Source organism: Scyliorhinus canicula, chromosome 2 (assembly GCF_902713615.1).
Source record: "Scyliorhinus canicula chromosome 2, sScyCan1.1, whole genome shotgun sequence".
NCBI lineage: Eukaryota > Metazoa > Chordata > Chondrichthyes > Carcharhiniformes > Scyliorhinidae > Scyliorhinus > Scyliorhinus canicula.
In genome coordinates this window covers 15,029,937-15,055,575 of record NC_052147.1, presented here as the reverse complement: position 1 = coordinate 15,055,575, position 25,639 = coordinate 15,029,937, and the positions used below count along the sequence as shown (strand labels likewise).

The 25,639-nt window shown below is 46.1% G+C and overlaps 1 protein-coding gene across 1 annotated transcript; it reads right to left on the bottom strand.

The window, feature by feature from the left end:
- Positions 1-187: 187 nt before the first annotated feature.
- On the bottom strand, positions 188-10,733 carry LOC119962502 (activator of 90 kDa heat shock protein ATPase homolog 1-like). The gene is made up of 3 exons (XM_038790448.1): positions 10,408-10,733; positions 2,457-2,647; positions 188-303 (listed from the first exon to the last, which is right to left on the bottom strand). Exons 1-3 carry the CDS (start codon positions 10,485-10,487, stop codon positions 188-190), a joined length of 387 nt encoding a protein of 128 aa, XP_038646376.1. The 5' UTR covers positions 10,488-10,733.
- Between the last annotated feature and the right edge of the window lie 14,906 nt (positions 10,734-25,639).

Here is a 25,639-nt window from a genome sequence, read left to right as displayed (position 1 = left end):
CTCCCCCCCCCTCTTCCCCCTCCTCTCCCCCCCCCCCCTCCTCCCCCCCCTCCCCAAAATAGGTGCCTACTCTGTAAAAAAAAAACAATTATAAAAAAAAATATTCACAAAGTAAAATGAAAACCAAAGAAGCTTAACACAGGACACCCATTGCATCTACGCTCACCCGTTGAAAGAGCTGCCCAATTTAGTCTAGTATAGAAGTAAAAACAAAACTTACATCTATGTCATCGATATCATTTTCATCCGAGAGGTTTGGTATCTCCACAGTTCCTTTATAATTAATTCCAGTTTTTGAAGTGCCTATAATATAATAATTTAAAATGCTTATGCAGGCAGAGATTTGAGGAACAAATTATTAAGTTCAGGAGGTGAGGAGGGGGAAGTAATCTGGTTATTCCTTTCCCCACTTATTAGGTCCATAAATACATTTCTCTTCAAGGCAGGTACAACATAATCAGCTAATCCCTATTTTTTCATAATCTGAAGATTTCCATTTCCCCCCAAAGCATCATACTGCACAAGCTTCACAATGCTTCTTGAAGTTAAAGTTCAAATCTTCAAATAAAGTGTTCATTAGATAAATATTTTGTTTGATATACAAAACAGACTTAGACATCAGACAATCAGGTGGAGGATTTTATAAAATGCAGACCCAATATTAAAGTGGGCTACAGAGGCCACTAAAAAGCCGAGGTTTGCACTCTTGTTTACTTAACCATACCAGGATCCCCATCCTCAGGCGCAATTTCATCAAACCTGATAGTGCTTTGGCAATTTTATCTCCATATCCAAGTTCTATACAGTATCTCTGCCAATGAAACTGCATTCCCCCTCCCACCCTCTTTTAAAATTAATTTAAAGTACCCAATTGTTTTTTCCCCCCAATTAAGGGGCAATTTAGTTTAACCAATCCACCTACTCTGCACATCTTTGGGTTGTGGGGGTGAGACCTACTTCAACACAGGGAGAACATGCAAACTCCACACGGACAGTGACCCGGGGCTGGGATCGAACCTGGGCCCTCAGTGCCGTGAGGCAGCAGTGCTAACCACTGCCTGTCTACCCATCCACCCACCACTCAGATCATCCTCCTATCTGTTATTCCTGATGATGTCACATCTCCACCACAGATTTGTCAGAATGGTAATTGGATACATTACCTGCTGGAATGCTAGCCAACAAACTTCATTAGTAGTTCTGCACAGAGTAGATGGAATCAGCTTTTACTGCAGGACAAAAACAGAAAATGCCAGACAATCTCAGCAGTTCTGATGCCATCTGAGGCGAGAACGGAGCCAACATTGAATCTGCATGGGCAGCATGGTGGCACTGTGGCTTCATGGCACTATGGTCCCAGGTTTGATCCCAGCTTTGGGTCATTCTCCCATGTGGTGTTTGCACATTCTCCCAGTGTTTGCGAGGGTTTTGCCCCCACAACCCAAAGATGTGCCAGGTGGATTGGATTGGCTACACTAAATATCCCCTTAATTGGAAAAAATGAATTGGGTACTCAAATTTATTTTTTAAAACATTGAATCTGCATGATTTTAGCTTTGACAAAGTCATCCAGACTGGAAATGCAACTCTTGGCATCAGATGCCACCAGACCTGCTGAGATTGTCCAGTATTTTCCGCTTGTGTTCAGATTCCAGCATATGCAGTCACTGGCTTTTGTTTATTTTACTGTAGCACAACTTGGTCAATATACTAAAAAGCTGCCAGCACCCATACCCCAACATAAGCAACAATGCTTAAAATGGGGCTGGGGGGGAGCAATTAGAAAGACAATGATTTTGACTTGGCACTTTCCTGGTGAAAACAAAATAAATTTACAAACTAAAATTAAAATCAGGGTGAAATTGCCAGGACTTGGAAATTATTCAGCTTTGGGTATTAGGGGCAGCATTAAGCACACCCACAGACAGGCTAAAACGCTGTCCCAATAACATGTAGCACTGAAAGAAATGAGTCGATAGTCTGGACTGGAATGCAGATAAAAGTACATCTCTTGTCTTACACCCCCCCCCCCCCCTTTCCAAATCATTCTCCCCTGCACAGAAAGCTTTCGCTCTGTTTGGACACTGCTCCACAGCTCCGTGGTTATATGATGGTACCATGCCCACGTGTCTCAGAGCCCCGCTAAGGTTATAAGCTATAGGGGCAGAATTAGGCCATTTGAACCATTGGCCCACACGTCAGTATGTTACTCCACTGTTACCTTTGCTGCACTTTAGGTTAAACGTGATATCACTAATATCCACAGATGTGAAAAGTCGATGAAAAATGTTTAAGAATTGAAATGCTCAGTTTTCTATTCCTCCCAAGGCAACAGTCCTGGCTAAGGTCGGGAATCAAACATTTCTGGTCCGCAATACTGTATTACTGACTGGATAAGTCGGATGAATCATTTTAGTCAAAGTTTCAGATTAACTTGTGTGGTTTTGCATACTCACCTATCCATGACATTTGGATGTTCCACTCGAAGAAGAAAATTAATTTTCCTTTTCTGTTGTTAATTGAAGCTTCACCATCAGTCTTATTCACTTCTGTCACTTTGCACACTCCCTCTTCATTATCTACACTGACCAGCAGCAACAGTGACTTAAGTTTGTCTATGGACCAACTCGAGGCATCTCTTTCTGTCCTGCAGATGAATTAAGGTCAGCTTTACTATGAACACAATATGGTCATCCCAGAGATCAGTCTTAAGTTTGTGATCACATCTGTACATGCTAGCTTCACCCTAGTACAACTGTACCAGTAAATGAGGCACGTTATCCTACATAACTACAGGGAACAGACCTTGACAATCTGAAAAAACACCTCAAACCTGTCAAGTTTATACAAGTTGCTTTCATCATTCAGAACTGTTCACTGCAGCAAATGGAAGAATGTTTCTAATAATAACAGCCTCTGCATGCCACCTTAAGCATTGTTTGACTAAGCTTTGTACCAATTTTAGAACATTTTACCAATCAAGGACAGGGGAGGCATTTTTTAAACTCTCGTTCTTTTGCATCCTGCATGCAGGCTAAATGAAGTGCCCTTGAATTAGGAATCTTACTTTTATGTGCATTTGTATTAACTTTCTCAATTTATAATGAAAATTACAATACTGCTGTAATGTTACTGAAACCTTTCATCTTATACACATCACAACAAAATTCAAGGTGGCTGAATTTCAAACAATTTTTACTTCAGGGCAACTAGCTGTTTACTCACCTTGCAGGGTAGACACAGAATTAGAGTACAACGCTATCCTGATCAGATTATTGTTCGTTACGTATCACGCAACCCTGCAAATTAGCCAAAACAAAACCCACCACTTCAGACTTGAAAAGCACCTAACCAACTCAACTTAACCTGCCTTTCAAATTTTAGATACTTTGTCTTTCCAGGATAATTCAATTCACGGAGCTACGATTTAGGGGAGCACGGTAGCATTGTGATTAGCACAATTGCTTCAGAGCTACAGGGTCCCAGGTTCGATTCCCAGCTTGGGTCACTGTCTGTACGGAGCCTGCACATTCTCCCCGTGTTTGCGTGGGTTTCCTCCGGGTGCTCCGATTTCCTCCCAGTCCAAAGATGTGTAGGTTAGGTGGATTGGCCATGCTAAATTGCCCTTAGTGTTGGGTGGGGTTACTGGGTTATGGGGATAGGGTGGAGATATGGGCTTGGGTAGGGTGCTCTTTCCAAGAGCCAGTGCAGACTCAATGGGCCGAATGGCCTCCTTCTGCACTGTAAGTTCTATGATTTAGTGGCCGGTGGTGTTTTGCCATTAGTCCTAAAAGGCAGTCTGCTGACCACTGTTGAGCAACATGGTTGAGGCGATACCAGATAGATAGAGTGTACTTCCCAAACAGCAGGTTCCTTTGGTTATTTGTATTAGGCAGAGTACAGACTGTACTCAATTGGCTCGTTCGCAAAATGTTAAAATAAGCATATACAATGGATGCTGGAATCTGAAACCAGAGAATGCTGGAAACACCCGAACGGTCTGGCAGCATCTGTAAGGAGAGCAAACATGGATAACGTTTCAAGTCCACATGACTCTTCTTCAGAGATGGAGGGATACAGCTGTTGATATTAAAAACTATAGGTGGAAGAGATTACAACAATATGCAGCAACCTTAAGAACAAGAGTCAGATGACCTGAGGGGTGTTGTGTTGAGACAATAAATGCAAGGGATATGAAAAAAGATAGAGTTGAAAGGTCATTGTCTAAAGTTGTTGAACTCAATGTTGATTTCCGAGGGCTTTAACATGTCTAATTGGAAGAGATACTGCTCCTCTTCTTGCCTGTGTTGGGCATCATTGGAGCATTGCAGCAGGCCAAGGATGGACATGTGGACATGAGAGCAAGGATGGCTAGCAACAGGAAGGCTGGAGTAATGCTTACAGACTGAACAAAGATGCTATGCAGTGCAGCCACCCAGTCTGCATTTAGTCCCCCCAATGCATACACATCTGCAGTAGGAGTGACAAATACAATAGACTAGATTTAAGGAAGTGCAAGAGAAATGTTGCTTCACCTGAAGAGCATGAAACTGCACTGATAAGAGTCATTGGAGTTGTAGTGAGCCCGAGTAGGACTGGCACAAGAGTATTCCACACAGCCCACCAAAAAGACAGGCATAACTGGAACCCACCAAAAAGACAGACGTAACTGGAATCCATGTGTGGGTCTCACCCCCACAACTCAAAGGTGTGCAGAGTAGGTGGACTGGCCACACTAAATTGGCCCTGGGAAAAAAAAAAAGAATTGGGTGCTTTAAACCCATGTGGGTTCCCATAGCCACACCTTTTTCAGAAGTGAAACAAGTTACAGGGGCCTCACGGTAGCATGGTGGTTAGCATCAATGCTTCACAGCTCCAGGGTCCCAGGTTCGATTCCCGGCTGGGTCACTGTCTGTGTGGAGTCTGCACGTCCTCCCTGTGTGTGCGTGGGTTTCCTCCGGGTGCTCCGGTTTCCTCCCACAGTCCAAAGATGTGCGGGTTAGGTGGATTGGCCATGCTAAATTGCCCGTAGTGTAAGGTTAATGGGGGGATTGTTGGGTTACGTGGGTTTAAGTAAGGTGATCATTGCTCGGCACAACATCGAGGGCCGAAGGGCCTGTTCTGTGCTGTACTGTTCTATGTTCTATGTTAGAGAAATTATTAATCGGCAGCAGGTGTTTAGCTAGGTGGAGGTGTTGTGGTGGACAGAAATTGGACATCCAGAGGAAAGTTAGGGCGAGAAAACTAGAAATTGTTGAAGTGATGCATGGCAGAGGGATCACAAATGTAGATGGGAAGAGACTGGACAAGGGAGAGAGGTGGAGTCAAGATTTCATAGAATTTACAGTGCAGGAGGCCGCCATTTGGCCCATCGGGTCTGCACCGGCTCCTGGAAAGAGCACCCTACCCAAGGTTAACACCTCCACCCTATCCCCATAACCCAGTAACCCCACCCAACACTAAGGGCAATTTTAGGCACCAAGGGCAATTTATCATGGCCAATCCACCTAACCTGCACATCTTTGGACTGTGGGAGGAAACCGGAGCACCCGGAGGAAACCCACGCACACACGGGGAGGATGTGCAGACTCCGCACAGACAGTGACCCAAGCCGGAATCGAACCTGGGACCCTGGAGCTGTGAAGCGATTGTGCTAGCCACAATGCTAGGAAGGAATGAGTTCTGTAGGGCAGGAGCAATAATAATAATCATCTTCATTAGAACATAGAACAGTACAGCACAGAACAGGCCCTTCGGCCCTCAATGTTGTGCCGAGCCATGATCACCCTACTCAAACCCACGTATCCACCCTATACCCATAACCCAACAACCCCCCCCCTTAACCTTACTTTTGTTAGGACACTACGGGCAATTTAGCATGGCCAATCCACCTAACCCGCACATCTTTGGACTGTGGGAGGAAACCGGAGCACCCGGAGGAAACCCACGCACACAGGGGGAGGACGTGCAGACTCCACACAGACAGTGACCCAGCCGGGAATCGAACCTGGGACCCTGGAACTGTGAAGCATTTATGCTAACCACCATGCTACCCTGCTGCCCCGAATGTGACATTAGTGTCACAAGTAGGCTTACATTAACACTGAAAATCCCCGAGTCGCCAAACTCTTGACGCCTGTTTAAGTATAGAGGAAGAATTCAGAATGTCCAATTCACCAAACAAGCACGTCTTTTGGGACTTGTGGGAGGAAACTGGAGCACATGGAGGAACAAACGCAAAGAACATGCATACGCCACACAGACAGTGACCAAAGCCAGCAAGTCAAAGATGCAAGATAATGCTTTGAATGCAAGCATTTACAGGTAAAGTCTTTACAGATCCAGAGATAGGGGTAACCCAGGTTAAAGACGTGTGAATTGTCTCAAACCAGGACAATTGGTAGGATTTCACAAGCCCAGGCCAGATGGTGGGGGGTGAATGTGTTGCAACATGAATCCAAGGTCCCAGTTGAGGCTGTACTCAATGTACGCAGAACTTGGCTACAAATCTCTGCTCGGCAATTTTGCATTGTCCTGAAGGCCGCCTTGGAGGACGCTTACCCAGAGATCAGAGGCTGAATGCCCTTGACTGCTGAAGTGCTCCCCGACTGGAAGGGGACATTCCTGCCTGGTGATTGTCACACGATGTCCGTTAATTACCTGCAAATGCTCGCATTCAAAGCATTGTCTTGAATCTTTGACTTTGCCTATATACGTTTCTGGAACATACCTCTTCATTCACCCGAGGAAGGAACAGTGCTCCGAAAGCTAGTGTTTGAAACAAACCTATTGGACTTTAACCTGGTGTTGAAAGACTTCACGCTGCGAAGCAGCAGTGCTACCCCAAACTGATGCAATGGGTCTACCAAGGTAGTCCTGTTGTGGATTTTGGGAAAGAGGTAGAATTGGGTTGTGCAGGGTTTTGGGGGGGGGGGGGGGGGGGGGGGGGGGGGGGAGACTAGGAGGTTGAGGCTGTGCAGGCAAGATTCCCAAAAGCAACAGGGTCGGTGACAATCCTGCAAACTATGTATTGGTGTTTGGTGGTGGGGTCATGGTTCAAAATGTTAACTGATTTGTGATTCAGCGATGGGGCAGTACTTGTATAACAATCCTGAGTGTACTGACAGCGATACTAATAACCAACTTAAGATAATCAGTCAAGCTCGTAATGTGGTTCATTTGCATGTGCTGGAAGCAACATATTCTCATACTGACAGACCAACGTGCTCTACAACGAAAGGAATATGTTCAAGCCTTGCATCTTTTTTTGAATTACCCAGGAGATTGGCAAGCCTATAGCTGGGCTCCCCATTGGAACATTTCAGCCAATCAAAGTCAACTTGCTGACCAACGAGCAGCCAATGGTCCAGTCGTATAAATTGTGATAGTTTGAAATTGGGCATTCTTGCATTTGTCCTGACGAAGATGTAAACATGCCTCTCTTCAGCAATATTCAGGTTAGGTAGCACGGTAGCATTGTGGATAGCAGAATTGCTTCACAGCTCCAGGGTCCTAGGTTTGATTCCGGCTTGGGTCACTGTCTGTGCAGAGTCTGCACATCCTCCCAGTGTGTGCGTGGGTTTCCTCCGGGTGCTCCGGTTTCCTTTCACAGTCCAAAGATGTGCAGGTTAGGTGGACTGGACATGATAAATTGTCCTTAGTGTCCAAAAATTGCCCTTAGTGTTGGGTGGGGTTACTGGGATAGGGTGGAGATGTTGACCTTGGGTAGGGTGCTCTTTCCAAGAGCCGGTGCAGACTCGATGGGCCGAATGGCCTCCTTCTGCACTGTAAATTCTATGATTCTATGTACTGCAAAGCCACTAAACACACAAAGTCAGCATACTGTAATTACATCCGCCTCGCAGCAGTGACGCTGGATAGTAACATAGGGATAGGAGTAGGCCATTCAATAAGGTCATGGCTGATCAGACACTTCAATGTCCGTCATAACTTTCCTAAGCCTTTAAAGTTATTGTTAATCAGAAATCTCAGTCTCTACCTTCAACATACCCAAAGACTAAGCTTTCACTTCCCTCTGGGTAGAGAATTCCAAAGATTCACAACCCTCTGCGTAAATAAATTTCTCCTCACCTCTGTTCGAAGTGGCATTCCCTCACTTTGAAATTGTGGCCCCTGGTTGCAGACTCCCCAACCAAGAGAAACACCATTCCTGCAACTACCGTGCATATATTTTGTATACAAATACAAAATACTGAAACAGATACAAGAATGTGTGGAAAGAGCAGGACATTTGGATAAGTTGAGATGGATCTAACAACAGAACCAGCATGGACGATCAAAGCATAGTTCTGTGGCCTCAGAAGCCAAAACTTCGATGAGCATTGGCTCATCAGAAAGAGGAAAGAAAACAAGCATCCCCTTTTCCCTGAGCTAAAAAATATGTCATCTCTCAGAACTCCCAGTTATGAAAATTGAAGAAATCAAGCCAGGTATCCACCACTTCCATCATATCTGATAATCAATATTGCAACTCAATTTTAAAACGGTATCCTCTTGATCCATGCAATGCAACAGCACAGCCCTCCCTATTCTGAACTCTCGCATCAATATACATTCATACAATGTCCCCTTTGTCCCTTTCCCAGAGGTGACCATGCAAGTTGACATCTACAGCTTTATCCATTCATCACAGGAACCTGGACCAAACATTTCACTGCAGTGTATTAACAGTGAAAAGAATCACTGCCAACCCAATAGGTTCAGCTAATCGCAGGTATACCAGGCATTTAGAATTCCGTAAATCAAGGGGCACCTAGCTTCCTTTACAGTGCCTTAAATTTCCCTGGACATTAGCCAACTCTATTCTTACCAACTTGCACTGTTCAAGACATTTTTCCAGGAAAGAAACACTTCCAGTTCCTTCAATTGCCATGCTGTCTCAAAACAAAAAGCCAAATGATTCACTTGCAAGAAAATACAGACAACACCAAGGACATCATAGGGAAACTGTCAGGAATTTGCAGCATATAAAAAACAGAGAATGCCAGAAATACTCAGGTCTGGGAGCATCGGATAAAAGATCACTGACCTTCCATTTCTCTCTCCACTGATACTGCCATGCCTGCTGAATATTTCCAGAATTTTCTATTTTAGCTTAGATTTCCAGTATCCACAGCATGGTTTATCTTCTCCTATTAAATGCAAATTTTCTCCATTCACAATTTTCCCTGCCCCACTTCAATAACCAGGGTGACTAATGGGGACACAAAAAAGGGAGGAGGAAAATTAACAGTATAATGGAGGAAGGGTATTTTATATCTATCTTCATTGTTCTAATTGCAGAAACAGCACACAACTGGCCCCGCTATAACACCCAATCATGCTTCTGAAATTATTCCAACACATAGTAATCAATCTATCTGGAAGCAAGTTCCAAGATGTTGTGATGGACAGCATGAAGGAGCACATTCAGAATCTGCTCTAGCTTTATCATTTCTAGCTTCAACACTCAAAAACCTGTCCTACTTTCAGACTTTGCTTTTCTGTAGAAGATCTTGTGCATTTAAGCCCAAGTTTTCCAAGCTTGGAGAGCAGAAGTGTTATGAAAAAGAAATCAAACCTGTAAAAAATAAAGTAATTTCTCAAATCACAAAGGGGGGGGGGGGAAAGAGATAACAAAATGTAGGTAACAACTGCAGCAGCTCACGCTATATTTAAACAAAATGGTGGCACAGAGCCCAGAAAGTTTTATATATAGAAAATATGACAGCTATAAATAGTCCCTCGAATTGACCAGAATTGTTAAACCAAACAAAAAAAATGCATTGAGACAAAGTATTCCCAACTCCTTCTCATCTGTAGGCAATAAGATACAGAAAGGGGGGGGGGGGGGAGAAAGGGGCAAGAGAGACGAGAAAGGGGGGGGAAAGGAGCAAGAGAGAGAGGAGAAAGGGGGGGAAAGGAGCAAGAGAGAGAGGAGAAAGGGGGAAAGGAGCAAGAGAGAGAAGGGGTAAAGGAGCGAGAGAGAGGAGAAAGGGGGAAAGGAGCGAGAGGAGAAAGGGGGAATGGAGCAAGAGAGAGGAGAAAGGGGGAAAGGAGCGAGAGAAAGGAGAAAGGGGGAAAGGAGCGAGAGAGAGAGAAGGGGGTAAAGGAGCGAGAGAGAGAGGAGAAAGGAGCAAGAGCGGACAAGGGGGAAAAGGAGTGAGAGAGAAGGGGGAAAAGGAGAGAGGGGGAAAGGAGTGAGGGGGAGGAGAGGAGAAAGGGGGAGGAGAGGAGAAAGGGGGAGGGGAGGAGAAAGGGAGAGGGGGGACCGAGAGGAATGGGGACAAAAGAGAGTGAAAGGGGGAGAGAGAGAGAGCAAAGGAGGGATAGATACGAAGCGAGAGAGACAAAGGAAGATGGAGGTAGTTAGAGACAGAGCCGCCGGTGGGCTATTCCTGCCCTTACCAATGCCAGTTATTGACATTAGTGGCGTCGGCCCGTTCCTCCACGATCCACCGCGGGTCTCCCTGCCCCCACTTGGCCATAGTGACAGTGAGCTGGGGATGGGCGCAGGGAGGGGGCAAGGTGGGCACTCAGGCAGTAGATCAGAGCGGAAAGTGGGGGCAACCAGGCCACAGCTCACAGACCCCCAGCCCAGGAGACTCTTCTTCACCAAAGCGCCCGGCGTCCTCGAGTCTTTATCCGGTCGCCTTCAGAACATGCTAGAAAGCCGTGACGTCACTGTCGCTACTTCCCCCCCTTTATCCGCACCGCACGCTATTCCCCACTGACGTCAACAGAGTTCCGCCCCGCAATCTCTCTCGCCCTCTGCCTCCGCTCCGTTCGTTGCTATGACGTCCTGCATTTCCGCCCCGCTCTCGTCTCTGCCTCCCACCTCTCGCAATGCCATGACGTCTTAGCACTTCCGTCCCTGATTGTCAAGATGTGAACACCCTTCTGCCCCGCCTTGTCTCTGCCCCGCTGGTTTCCATGACGTTTCGGCGCTTCCGCCCCCCTCCATTATCATGACGTTTCGGCGCTTCCGCCCCCCTCCATTATCATGGCGTTTCGGCGCTTCCGCCCTCCTCCATTATCATGACGTTTCAGCACGTCCGCCCCTGAGCAGAGGCGCGGCTTTTCCCCGCTTCCGGCGCCATGCCCGCCAGGAACGCCCGCCAAAAGCTTTATTTTCTACTTCTTTTAATTAGTTGACTGAAGGATTTATATTCCCCGGCCTCTGCCATGCAGTGATTGTCTGAAGACGTCCGCAGATTTCATTTTGCTCTCTGAGCTATCGGCCGTTTAGAAAATGCTAGAAAAACGGACGTCATCATGTCGGAAGCTCCGGAACGGTTAACCTACGGAAAGAGTTCCTTCTAAATCCTTCCGGCGGCACCCGCTGCTGCAAGTGGGGTTCCGGTTTGCTTTAGACAGTTCATTCGTTCCCAGAAAGCTGACATTTGATTGAGGGTGAAACTGTGCGTTTTACAGCTTCATAATGTTACCTGAAAAGGTTATCATTCTCTCCCTCTCTTACATTTATGACTGTCAGCTTTGGACCCTTAGTTGCACTCTTGTGGGTTGTGCATTGGAACCCTATTCTGTACAAGATGGGCAGAGAAGATGAAGGGACATGTCAGATTAGTCACAATCTCATTGAATGGCAGAGCTGACTCGATGGGCTGAACGGCCTACTTCTCCTATGCCTAATGGTCTCTGGTTTAGGAGCTTGTTGGGTGGGGTGGGGTGGGGGAGAGGAAGGGGGAAGGCTGAAGCTTGGGGGCCGATGCCAGAGCTGTGAGGAGAGTGAGTCCTGTGTGTGTTCAACATTTAACGGACAACGTTGCATGAGGAAAGGTGCCCGGGCTGCCTGTGACCCTGACCCGTGGCTTCAAGTATGGGACAGTCCTTTAAAATAAGGCATGGTTGTTCACCCAGGTTCTGGAGATGCAGGCACATAATCTAAACTAGGTGTGTCCGACATACAGCCCGCAGGCCAGTGTCCAACCAGCTAAAAGCTGTTATTTGGTCTGCCAACCTTTCCTAACTTGTGCCGGCAGAAGAATGTAAACGCCAGATTTTCTTTAAACCGCCTGAGTTTTTGCTCTATCAACTTACAAATTCTTAATTTCAAATTTCTATCTCAAACAATGCCCGCCCACAGTACTTATCAAAACAAAGGCAGCGACACCCTTGATTACAGACAAGAAAAGGAAAATCAATGCTGAATGTTGATAGATACTCTTGGAACAATTTTTTTAAAAATTGAGCAGAATCAATTGGACAACTTTCTCCAAATGTGCAAACTCGAGTTCTGAATATCAATATCGGTTTTCTGATAGCTGAAACAATAGTCAAGAGAGGGAAACCATTCTGCGATCGAGAATTTGTGAAAGACTGCTTGTGGATATTTATATCTGTGGCATGTCCCGGTAAAATGACAATGGTAGAAAAAACCAGCATTTCACATCAACCATTGCTGGAGGAATAGTCGACCTAGCACCCAGCATTCAAAATTCTCTGATCAAAATACTTGTTGCCTTAAGATTAGCTGAAAGCGCACATGTGAGTGATCCAGCTGAACTTGAAATCTTTGCACAAAACTTTGAAGTTGTTGAGGAACTTTTTGACCTTTTTGAAAGGTTGTTTCTACAGTCAATTTAATAAGGCCCAATCAAAGTTTTTCTTAACCTTTTTTTTTATAAATTTAGATTACCCAATTATTTTTTCCAATTAAGGGGCAATTTAGCCTGGCCAATCCACCTACTCTGCACATTTTTGGGTTGTGGGGGCGAAACCCACGCAGACACGGGGAGAATGTGCAAACTCCACACAGACAGTGACCCAGAGCCGGGATCGAACCTGGGACCTCAGCGCCGTGAGGCGGTTGTGCTAACCACTAGGCCACCGTGCTGCCCTTTCTTAACCTTTAACAGGATCAGGTTATTGATGTAATTTGCTTCAGCGCTGTTTGACTGGGAGGAAACCGGAGCACGAAGGGCAATTTATCATGGCCAATCCACCTAACCTGCACATCTTTGGACTGGGAGGAAACCGGAGCACCCGGAGGAAGCCCACGCAGACATGGAGAAAACGTGCAGACTCTGCACAGACAGTGACCCAGCAGGGAATCAAACCTTGAACCCTGGCACTGTGAAGTCACAGTGCTATTCACCTGTGCTGCCTGTGCATTCCGAGGATGGAATTCATTCCGAAATCGTTGACTGAAAAACATTGTCCATTTTGCATTGCTATCAACAAGGTTGGAGGCGTTGTGGTGCAGTGGTTGCCTCCCTACCTTTGGGCCAGCTGATCTGGGTTCAAGGCTCACTTCAGGACTTGATGGCTGTGGAAGATATGTTCGTAATGTGGCAAAACAGGTTGCCAATATCCTCCCAATATATCTGATGACAGACGGTAAGAGCAAGACAGTTTCCTGGCCCGCCAAACTACACAAGGCGACAGCAAGCAACTGCAGTGCTTTGCGAAGTGTAATCCTGGACTAATGCAATGGAAGTCCATGGTCGTCAATGCCCTCTTGGAGCCTGGTATCTGCAGGAGGATCAACAAGGCATGCCGATGCAGTGAAACGTAATTATTCTTCCCAACAGAGAGGTGAATTCAAACAGATTTGTGTATTTTCGGAAACACTGGAAACTGAAGCCGTTTGCTGCTCCATTTGGATCTGATGCCACTGGTGCTTATGGCATGTTCCAACTGGAACTCATTGAGGTCTAGACTACCAGTGACCTGAAGAGAACTTTGGAAGAGCATGACCTCCTGATACTTTACAATCAATATACACCCTCAGAGTTTTATCCAAATCTATCAAAACACACCTTTGAACACCTGCGCTGTTCTTGGCACATATTGCTGCCAACAGCATTTCTCAAGAATGAGAAAGTATCAAAACAAAATCAACATCACTCCCGACAGACGGACATCAATCCAGACTATTCCGTAGTGCGACATTAGGTTTATGGGCAAACATCAACTACTTGTGCAAGCAACAACTACCCCAGGCATCTCACTGAATCAGCGATCAATATTGTGATGAAAAAGTGAACTAATAAATGAGTCTTAAACTTGTTCATAAAAATGCACATTTTTTTTTTTGTTTTAATTACTAGTGAGATAAATTTATGCCTAATCTTGCCGAAAGTTACTCAGCAGCCTTTTGCGTGAGAAAAATATTGAATTGTGCCCCCCCCCCCCCCCCCCCCCAACCCCCAGCGCGAAAAGGTTGGACACCCCTGATCTAGACTGACAATCCCATGCAAGGCAAGGTGACTTCCCTCTCGGGTGAAATATGAAAAACCCCATTGTACTATTTTAAAAACAAATTTCCAATCAAGCGGAAAATTAGCGTGGCCAGTCCACCTACCCTGCACATCTTTGGGTTGTGGGGGTAATAATTATTTTTATTAGTGTCACAAGTAGGCTTACATTAACACTGCAGTGAAGGGGAGCACGGAGGTGCAGTGGATTATCATTGCTGCCTCACGGTGCCGAGGTCCCAGGTTCGATCTCGGCTCTGGCTCACTGTCCGTGTGGAGTTTGCACATTCTTCCCGTGTTTGCATGGGTTTCACCCCCACAACCCAAAGATGTGCAGGGTAGGTGGATTGGCCATGCTAAATTGCCCCTTAATTGGAAAAAAAAATGAATTGGGTACTCTAAATTTATAAAAAAACAAACAAACACTGCAATGAAGTTACTGTGAAAATCCCCTAGTCGCCACACTCCGGCGCCTGTTCGGGTACACAGAAAGAGAATTCAGAATGTCCAATTCACCTAACAAGCACGTCTTTTGGGACTTGTGGGAGGAAACCGGAGCACCCGGAGGAAACCCACGCAGACACAGGGAGAACGTGCAGACTCCGCACAGACAGTGACCCAAGATGGGAATTGAACCTTGGTCCCTGGCGCTGTGAAACAACAGTGCTCACCACTGAGCTACTGTGCCGCCTATACCATGAGTGAGACCCATGCAGAGATGGGGAGTGTTCAAACTTCACACCGTAGCTTCTATTTTTGAAGAAGAGCAGGGGAGTTGCCCCCTATGTCCTGTCCCAACATTTATCCCTCAATCACCACCTAAAATCGAGGATCTGGTCATTATCGCATTGCTGCCTGTGGGAGCTTTCCAGCTTTCCCTGGGTGGACTGATCAGCTGTATTTCCTACATTGCAACAGTGACTATGCGTCAACAATACCTCATTGGCCAATGGGATGCCCTGAGATCATGCAAGGTGTTATCGCCATGAAAGTCTTCCTTCCTACAACATTATAGCAGCTTTAGTGGGGGGGGGGGGGGGGGGGGGGGTTGGTTAGCACAGTTGTCTAGAGAGTGGTGCAGAATAATGCTAACAGCAAGGGTTTAATCCAGTAGGGCTGCCTTCTTGCCTTGCTTGAGGCTTGATGTGGAATGATGCCCCTCAAACTCTATAAATATTTGTCTCCCTGTCTAATGGAGGGGGATGCTTGTGTTTTTTTTGTGGACTATGGCTAGTAACATGGGACAAGGAGTGGGCCATTTGGCCCGTTGAGCCTGCTGTGCCAATCAAACAGATCATGACTGATCATCTACCTCTTCACTACTTTTCCCCATGTCATTGGAGCCCTACAATGCAGAAATCCCTTGTTGCCATTAGTATCCAGAAACTATCTCTTTTGGTTTTGAACATGCTCAATGATTGAACTTGCACAGCCCTCTGGGATAGAGATTTCCGAAGGTTCACGAGTGAATAAATTCCTTCTCATCCTTAAAATTAAAAAAAATAGATATTTTTCCAATTGAGGGGCAATTTAGCGTGACCCATCCAACTACCCTGCACATCTTTGGCTTGTTGGGGTGAAACCCACGGAGAGAATGTGTAAACTCCACACGGTCAGTGACCCCGGTCCGGGATCGAACCCGGGTGCCCAGCGCTAGGCTAATAATAATAATCTTCATTATTGTCACAAGTAGGCTTACATTAACACTGACATTAAGTTACTGTGAAAAACCCCCAGTCGCCACTTTCCGGCGCCTGTACAGGTACACCGAGGGACTATTCAGAATGTCCAAATTACCTAATAGCCGTCTTTCGGGACTCATGGCAGGAAACCGGAGCACCCGGAGGAAACATGCAGACACAGGGAGAATGTGCAGATTCTGCACAGACAATGACCCAAGCCGGGAATCGAACCTGGGACCCTGGCGCTGTGAAGCCATAGTGCTATCCATTATATTTCCTCACCTTAGTCTTAACTGGCCTGTCCCTTATTCTGAGTCTATTGCAGTACCTACTTGGAGTACTGTGTGCAGTTCTGGTCACCTCATTTTAGGAAGGATGTGGAAGCTTTGGAAAAGGTGCAAAGGAGATTTACCTGGATGTTGCCTGGAATGGAGAGTAGGTCTTATGAGGAAAGGTTGAGGGTGCTAGGCCTTTTCTCATTAAAACGGAGAAGGGTGAGGGGCGACTTGATAGAGATTTATAAGATGATCAGGGGAATAGATAGAGTAGACAGTCAAGAGACTTTTTCCCCGGGTGGAACAAACCATTACAAGGGGACATAAATTTAAGGTGAATGGTGGAATATATAGGGGGGATGTCAGAGGTAGGTTTTTACCCAGAGAGTAGTAGGGGTATGGAATGCACTGCCTGTGGAAGTAGTTGAGTCGGAAACATTAGGGACCTTCAAGCGGCTATTGGATAGGTACATGGATTATGGTAGAATGATGGAGTGTAGATTAATTTGTTCTTAAGGGCAGCACGGTAGCATTGTGGATAGCACAATTGCTTCAGAGCTCTAGGGTCCCAGGTTCGATTCCGGCTTGGGTCACTATCTGTGCCGAGTCTGCACATCCTCGCCGTGTGTGCGTGGGTTTCCTCCTGGTACTCCGGTTTCCTCCCACAGTCCAAAGATGTGCAGGTTAGGTGGATTGGCCATGATAAATTGCCCTTAGTGTTGGGTGGGGTTACTGGGTTATGGGGACAAGGTGGAGGTGCTGACCTCGGGTAGGGTGCTCTTTCCAAGAGCCAGTGCAGACTCAATGGGCTGAGTGGCCTCCTTTTGCACTGTAAATTCTATGATAATCTATGATTAATCTAGGACAAAGGTTGGGCACAACATCGTGGGCCGAAGGGCCTGTTCTGTGCTGTATTTTTCTATGTTTTCTATGAAGCAGCTTTCTGGTAATGGATCACAAATTACCAAATTTATTGAATTCTATTTTCCAACCTATCATGGTGAGATTTGAACCAATATCTGCGTAATGACTCTAGTGTCATGACCACTATCCTGCCATGCCCTCTGATTGGGTGTTGGAGGAACTTTGGCCAGTGCACCAGAAGAATGGTATCTTTAGGAGCTTAGCAGTCACTGTTACAGGTAGGTGGATCTTGTTTCCATTGCGCATTGCATTTGAGGATGGGACCTCAGAGAATATAGTGTTCCCTCAGTAAAGAAAGACCACGTATCTACGTGGTGCCTTTCACATCTCCAGCATTGCATTTGTCAAGGGAAGAATGACAGCCAGAATATCTAGAGAGCTCTGTGTTCTTATTAAGGCACCATGGGATCTTTTAATTCATCTAGACTGTAGGCATTCATGAGGATGGGTCTGTGGCAAAGCAGCACTCCTTCACGACTGCACTAAAGTGTCAGCTTAGGTGATATTGTCTGCTGTTGGCTCTGTACTCATTCTGAATCATAAGCAAGACCACGAACATTGAGTCAAGATGTCCATACCCTTAGTTCCTCATGCCTCTCTCAGAAAAATACCCATATTACAACAGCATAATTTTTATCAACACTTAATTATTTTTCCAATTAATGGGTAATTTAGCATGGCCAATCCACCTACCCTGCATGCACATCTTCGAGTTGTGGGGGTGAGACCCACGCAGACACGGGGAGAATGTGCAAACTCCACACAGACAGTGACCCGGGGCCAGGATCGAGCCTGGGTCCTTGGCGCCGTGAGGCAGCAGTGCTAACCCACAGTGCACCCCTATTTTTATTTTTTACAACTCATACCAGCTTTCCTAATGATCTCTTTAAGTGAGATTCAAGGAAGTGTTGCATTGTGTTCCTGGGAATAATTTTGAAATTGTCCAACTTTAGTTCACAAAGGACTTTAACAATAAATGCAGCAAGTCAGATAGGAATCCATTCAAGTTAGTATTGTTCCACTCCTTGTGATTTGTCAAAGCTTGTTTAATCCTTGTGATACGTGCAAAATATTTAACTAGGAAAGAATGACATATACATATTAAGTGTCATTCCCAGAAGTCAAGGAGAAAATATACATATACGTCTAGATTATCTACTTTATAAAATAATTGTGTTTTTTTAAATGAGCAAAGGCTTTTACCCTGACTGAAACCTGACTAGCAAGACTCACTCAAAAAGGAATTTCTTGCCTTCAGGAAACATCAAGAATCTCGTTATCTCACACAGGGGGGAAGTGGGGGGCTCGGTGGAGGCCCCGCTGCGGGGGAACCACCGGTTTGTCTCAGGGAACATTGATGGCGGGTTCCTGGGGTGGGACAGGGCGGGCATTAGGAAGTTGGGAGACCTGTTCATTGACGGGAGGTTTGCAAGCCTGGGTGAGCTGGAGGAGAAGTTTGAGCTCCCCCGGGAATATGTTCAGGTCAAGGCGTTTGCTAGGCGGCAGGTGGAGGGGTTCCCTTCGCTGCCCCCGTGGGGGGTATGGATAGGGTGCTTTCGGGGGTGTGGGTCGGGGATGGGAAGGTGTCTGACATCTACCAGGTGATGCAGGAGGTGGAGGAGGCATCGGTAGAGGAGCTGAAGGCTAAGTGGGAAGTGGACCTGGGGGGGCAGATTGAGGAGGGCACATGGGCGGACGCCCTGGAGAGGGTGAACTCCTCCTCTTCATGTGCGAGGCTTAGCCTCATCCAGTTCAAGGTACTGCACAGGGCTCATATGTCCGGGACGAGGATGAGCAGGTTTTTTGGGGGTGAGGACAGGTGCATTAGGTGTTCGGGGAGCCCAGCGAACCATGCCCATATGTATTGGGCATGCCCGGCACTGGGGGAATTCTGGCAGGGGGTGGCGAGGGTAGTAGGGCCAGGGTCAAGCCAGGCTGGGGACGCGCGATATTTGGGGTTGGGGTGGAGCCGGGAGTGCAGGAGGCGAAAGAGGCCGATGTTTTGGCCTTTGCGTCCCTAGTAGCCCGGCGGAGGATCTTGCTGCAGTGGAAAGATGTGAGACCTCCGAGCGTGGAGACCTGGATCAATGACATGGCGGGATTCATTAAGCTGGAGAGGGTCAAATTCGCTCTGAGGGGGTCGGTACAAGGGTTCTTCAGGAGGTGGCAGCCTTTCCTCGACTTTCTGGCTCAACGATAAGGAACTAGGTCAGCAGCAGCAGCAACCTGGGGGGGGGGGGGGGGGGGGGAAGGGGGGTATTGTTTAAGTTAATTTGCTTATTGTTAATTTATTTTGTTGTTTATTGGGTTTGGGGGGGTGGGAGGGTTCGTTACATGCGTTGTTACGGGTGCCGGGTTGTGTTTATTATTGTTATTATTATTATTGTTCTGTTGTTATATATTTTTCAAAAAATTCTAATAAAAATTATTTTTTTAAAAAGAATCTCGTTATCTCTAAAGAGGTACTAATGCCCCCTGTGACTGCAGAAATAAATCTCCAAAGGAATGCACAAAGACCCTTTACGTTTCGAAGGCAGCGCTCCGGCCAACTGAGACGGTACAGCTGTGAGAACAAAGGGGCCCTGAAACCGCTGAAATGTATTAATGGATGCAACATTAACCATCTGAAGATTCCAGACTAGGAATATATATACTCTGTCCAAACCAAGGAGAAGAGGTGAGAGTTTTGAGAGGTAAGCCATGTGCCTCCCCCCCACCCACCACTCCCCATCTCCCTCCAACAGACCCTGTAATGTTGCCTTTTGGAGCTGAATCGAGGCAGTTTGCCATCTTCCATCAACAAAGCAGCAGAATCAGAGCTCAGTCCAGGGTTTCTAGTGGAACACCTGAACTTCTGTACCAGTGCCTCCTGCAAGACTAATTCATCTCTACCTTCCTCTCCCATCGTGGAAATCAGCGCTGCTGGAAAAATGGATCATCCCACATCAGCTTCAGCTGGCTAACCTCTCTGAAGAAATACACCATGAAACAATGATTCTTATTTTGTCTGTGGTCTTTGCCTGCTGCCTCTTACGCTCATAGAGGAAGGGGATAATATGTTTGCGTGGATTGAGGATTGATTAACGGACTAGACGCAAAGAGTAGGGATAAAAGGAGAATTTTCAGGTTAGCAGTAGAATGCCAGGATCATTGCTGCCTCTCAGCTAAGCTATTTATAGTCTTTACTAATGACTTAGGTCCTGTGGTGCAGGGGTTAGCGGCCTGACCTCTGAGCCTGAAGCTTGATGGCCAAGGAAGGTGCATTCATAACGGCGTCAAACAGGTTGAGTATCAACCTGCAAACCCTTTCAAACAGGCTGCTGGCTGGCGGTAAGAGCAGGAGAGACTCCTGGTCAGCCGCACATGGTGTGGAGTGGTGCACCTCAAGCTGTAAGCCCCCGGTGACAGACTAGTGACCTGTTCCGGGAATTACGAGCTTTGGAAACAGACAAAAGCCTGTCTTAGCGCACCAGTAGGTGCTGGAAGAGAATTGGAATTGGGCTCAAGACTTAGGCAAGGAGACAAAGAGTATTGTACCTAATTTGCTGACAGGACAAAACTAAGTGGAAATGTTAGCTGTGGGGAGGACACAAAGAAACCACCAAGAGATATAGACAGGTGAAGTGAGTGGGCAATACAGTGGCAGATAGAGTATAATGTGGGAAAGTGTGAGAGTCTTCACTTTGGCAGTAAGAATAGAAAAAAGTATTTTTTTAAAAGACGTGAAATTTGTCAATGTTGATGTTTAGAGTGACTTGGGTTTACTCCTGGAAGGGACAAATAAAGTTAGAATGTAGGTAAAGCAAACAATTAGGAAGGCAAATGGCAGGTTGGTCTTTATTGCAAGGGGATTGGAGTAAAATAATAAGTAAATCTTGCTACAATGGTACAAGGCTTTGGTGAGATCGCACCAGGAATATCGCGTGCCGATTTGGTCTCCATACCTCAGCAAGGATATTCCTGCTTTGAAGGCAGGACAGCAAATGTTTGTGAAATACCTGGGATGAGAGGCAATGTAAATTGTGCCTATACTCTCCGTAGTTTAGAAGAATTAAAGCTGACCTCATTGAAACATTCTGAAAGGATTTGATAGACTGTGGGTAGGGAATTTGGAACACGAGGGGCACTGCTCCAGGCTAAGGGGCTTGATTGTTTAGGATTGAGATAAGGAGAAAATAGTTCACTCAAAGGGCTGTGAATCTTTGGAATTTTCTACCCCAGAGGTTGTGGATGCTCCATCGCTGAATATATTTTAGACTGGGATAGTCAGATTTTGGTCTCTCACGGAATCAAGGGATGTGGGAAGCGGACGGTAAGTGAAGTTGAACTGGAAGATTAACCATGATCGTATTGAATGGCGAAGTAGGCTCAAGGTTCGAATAGAACATAGAACATACAGTGCAGAAGGAGGCCATTCAGCCCATCAAGTCTGCACCGACCCACTTAAGCCCTCACTTCCATCCTATCCCCATAACCCAATAACCCCTCCTAACCTTTTTGGACACTAAGGGCAATTTAGCATGGCCAATCCACCTAACCTGCACATCTTTGGACTGTGGGAGGAAACCGGCGCACCCGGAGGAAACCAACGCAGACACGGGAGAACATGCGGACTCCGCACAGACAGTAACCCAGCAGGGAATCAAACCTGGGACCTGGCGCTGTGAAGCCACAGTGCTATCCACTTGTGCTACTGTGCTGCCCGGAATGGTCTACCCCTGCTCCTAATTCTTAATACGATAAACAGTGTTTTATAAAACTTTGGCATAATTTTCTTGCTTGTATGGCTAACAAAAGAAATTCCTTGCAACCATGGCGAACAAAAGAAATTCAGGATAGTATCAGATCCAAAGAGGAGTCATATAAAGTTGCTGGAAAAAGTAGCAAGCCTGTGGATTGGGAGCAGTTTAGAGTTCAGCAGAGGACCAAGAGATTGATTGAGAGGGGAAAAATAGATTATGAGAGTAAACTTGCGAGGAACATAAAAATAGATTGTAAAAGCTTCTATAAGTACGTAAAAAGAAAAAGATTAGTGAAGACAAATGTAGGTCCCTTACATTCCGAAACAAGAATGTATAATAGAAAACAGGGAAATGGGAATTGAAGGAAATTAGTATTACTAAAAAGAAATAGTGCTGGAGAAATTAATGGGACTTCAAGCCGATAAATCTCCAGGGCCTGATAATCTACATCCCAGCGTACTAAAGGAAGTGGCCATGGAAACAGTGGATGTGTTGGTTTTCATCTTCCAAAATTCTGTAGATCTGGAACAGTCCCAGCAGATTGGAGGGTGACAAATGTAACCCCACTATTTAAAAATAGGAGGAAGAAAACAGGGAACTATAGACTGGTTAGTCTGTCATCAGTAGTAGGACAAATGCTCAAGTCCATTATTTTTTAATACATTTATGAATGAAAATTTAGAGTACCCAATTAAATTTTTCCAATTAAGGGGCAATTTTAACGTGGCCAATCCACCTACTCTGCACATCTTTGGGTTGTGGGGGCAAAACCCACGCAAACACGGGGAGAATGTGTAAGCTCCACATGACCCCAGAGCCGGGATCAAACCTGGGACCTCGGCGCCGTGAGACAGCAGTGCTAACTACTGTGCCACCGTGCTGCCCGGATGAGTCCATTATAAAGGATAACAGGACACTTCAAAAAATATCAGTGAGATTTGACAAAGTCTGCATGGGTTCAGGAAAGGGAAATCATGTTAGACAAACTTACTGGAGTTCTTTGAGGATGTAACTAGCAGATTAAATGAGGGAGGACCAGTGAATGTGGTGTATTTGGATTTTCAGAAAGCTTTCGATAGAAAATCCCATATAAGAGGTTAGTGCAGGGCAGCACGGTGAAATGAAATGAAATGAAATGAAAATCGCTTATTGTCACGAGTAGGCTTCAATGAAGTTACTGTGAAAAGCCCCTAGTCGCCACATTCCGGCGCCTGTCCGGGGAGGCTGGTACGGGAATCGAACCGTGCTGCTGGCCTGCTTGGTCTGCTTTATAAGCCAGCGATTTAGCCTTGTGAGCTAAACCAGCCCCTAGTGGCCTAGTGGTTAGCACAACCGCCTCACGGCGCTGAGGTCCCAGGTTCGATCCCGGCTCTGGGTCACTGCCCGTGTGGAGTTTGCACATTCTCCCCGTGTCTGCGTGGGTTTCGCCCCTACAACCCAAAGATGTGCAGAATAGGTGGATTGGCCACGCTAAATTGCCCCATAATTGGAAAAAATAATTGGGTAATCTAAATTAAAAAAAAAAAAATAAGAGGTTAGTGTGCAAAATTAAAGCCCATGGAGTTGTGGGTAATATTGAGAATTGGTAAGCAGACAGGAAACAGAAAAGGAATAAATCGATACTTTTCGGAGTGGGAGGTGATGATGAGTGGGGTACTGCAGGGATCAGTGCTTGGTCCCCAGCTATTCACAATATACATCAATCACTTGTACGATGGAACCAAATGTAATATTTCCAAGTTTGCTGGCAATACAACATTTAATGGGAATGTGAGTGGTGAAGAGGATGTTAAGAGGCTTTGATTTAGACAAGTGAGTGGGCAAATAAATGGCAGATGAAATGAAATGAAAATGGCTTATTGTTACGAGTAGGCTTCAATGAAGTTACTGTGAAAAGCCCCTAGTCGCCACATTCCGGCGCCTGTCCGGGGAGGCTGGTACGGGAATTGAACCGTGCTGCTGGCCTGCTTTAAAAGCCAGCAATTTAGCCGAGTGAGCTAAACCAGATGCAATATGACGTGGATAAATGTGAAGTTACCCCCTTCAGAAGGCGAAACACAATAGCGGAGTATTATTTACATGATGATAGATTGGGAAATGTTGGCATGAAAAGGGCCTGGGTGTCCTTGTCTACCAGTCACTGAAAAAAAGCATGAAGGTGCAACGAGCAGTTAGGAAGGCAAAAGGTGGGAAGCACGGTGACGCAGTGGGTTAGCCCTGCTGCCTCACGGCGCTGAGGTCCCAGGTTCGATCCCGGCTCTGGGTCACTGTCCGTTTGGAGTTTGCACATTCTCCCCGTGTTTGCGTGGGTTTCACCCCCACAACCCAAAAGATGTGCAGGGTAAGTGGATTGGCTACGTTAAATTGGAAAAAATGAATTGGTTACTCTAAATTTATAAAAGAAAATGGAAGGCAAATGGTATGTTGGCCTTCATTGCAAGAGAACTTAAGTGTCTTATTGCAGCTATGCAGGGGCTTGGTGACAGCACACCTGGAGTACTGTGTGCAGTATTGTTCTCTTTATCAAAGAAAGGATATAGTTGCCATTGAGGGAGTGCAGCGAAGGTTCACCAGACTGATTCCTGGGATGGCAAGATTGTCATATGAGGAGAGAGCGAGTCAACTAAGCCTATATTCTCTGGAGTTTAGAATAATGTAGGGGACGGCATTGAAATGTATCAAATTCTGACAGGGCTGGACAGATTGATTGCAGAGATGTTGTTTCCTCTGGCTCAGGGTCTGGAACAAGGGGCCACAGTCACTGGATGCCGGGTAGGTCATTTATGACTGAGATGAGCAGAAACATCTTCACTCAGAGGGTGATGAAACTGGAATTCTCTACCACAGCAGGTGTGGAGTCTAAATAATTAAATATATTGAGGAAAGAAGTAGATAGATTTCTGGATTCTGAAGGCATCAAGGGGTACAGCGAGAGAGTAGGAGTATGATGTTGAGTTGGAGGATCAGCCATGATCATATTGAATGGCAGAGCAGGCGCAAAGAGCCTACTCCTGTTTTCTATATTTCTATGCATATAGATCTCCCTGTTCCTGCACCCATTTAAAATGGTACCACATAACAATTACATCACACAGGGAGGCCATTTGGCCGGTCATGTCCATGCCAGCTCCCTGCAAAAGCTGTTTTTTTATCCAACTGCCTTTTGATAGCCAAAATCGAATCTGCCTCGACCGCACTATCGGGCAGTTCATTCTAGACCCTAACCATTCATTATGTCGTGAGGCGGCACGGTAGCACAGTGGTTAGCGCTTGCTTCACAGCGCCAGGGTCTCAGGTTCGATTTCCAGTTTGGGTCACTGTCTGCGTTGAGTCTGCATGTTCCCCCGTGTCTGCGTGAGTTTTGTTCGGGTGCTCCGGTTTCCTCTCACAAATCCTGAAAGACATGCTATTAGGTGAATTGGACATTCTGAATTCTCCCTCTGTGTACCCGAACAGGCGCCTGAGTGTGGCAACTAGGGGATCTTAAAATTTTTTTTTTAGAGTACCCAATTCATTTTTCCAATTAAGGGGCAATTTAGAGTGGCCAATCCACCTAGCCTGCCCATCTTTTAGGCTGTGGGGGCGAAACCCACGCAAACACGGAGAGAATGTGAAAACTCCACACAGACAGTGACCCAGGGCCGGGATCGAACCTGGGACTTCGGCGCCGTGAGACTGCAGTGTTACCACTGCGCTACCGTGCTGCCCTTGACTAGAGGATTTTCACAGCAACTTCATTGCAGTGTTATCGTAAGCCTACTTGTGACAATAAAGATTATTATATTATATTAGAGTTT

Coding starts and splice junctions, on each gene's coding strand:
- LOC119962502 (XM_038790448.1), bottom strand. CDS start 10,487: ATGGCCAAGTGGGGGCAGGGAGACCCGCGGTGGATCGTGGAGGAACGG. Junction 2,648..10,407: donor AATGTCAATAACTGGCATTG/GTAAGGGCAGGA, acceptor ATTCATCTGCAG/GACAGAAAGAGATGCCTCGA. Junction 304..2,456: donor CATCCAAATGTCATGGATAG/GTGAGTATGCAA, acceptor ATTATATTATAG/GCACTTCAAAAACTGGAATT.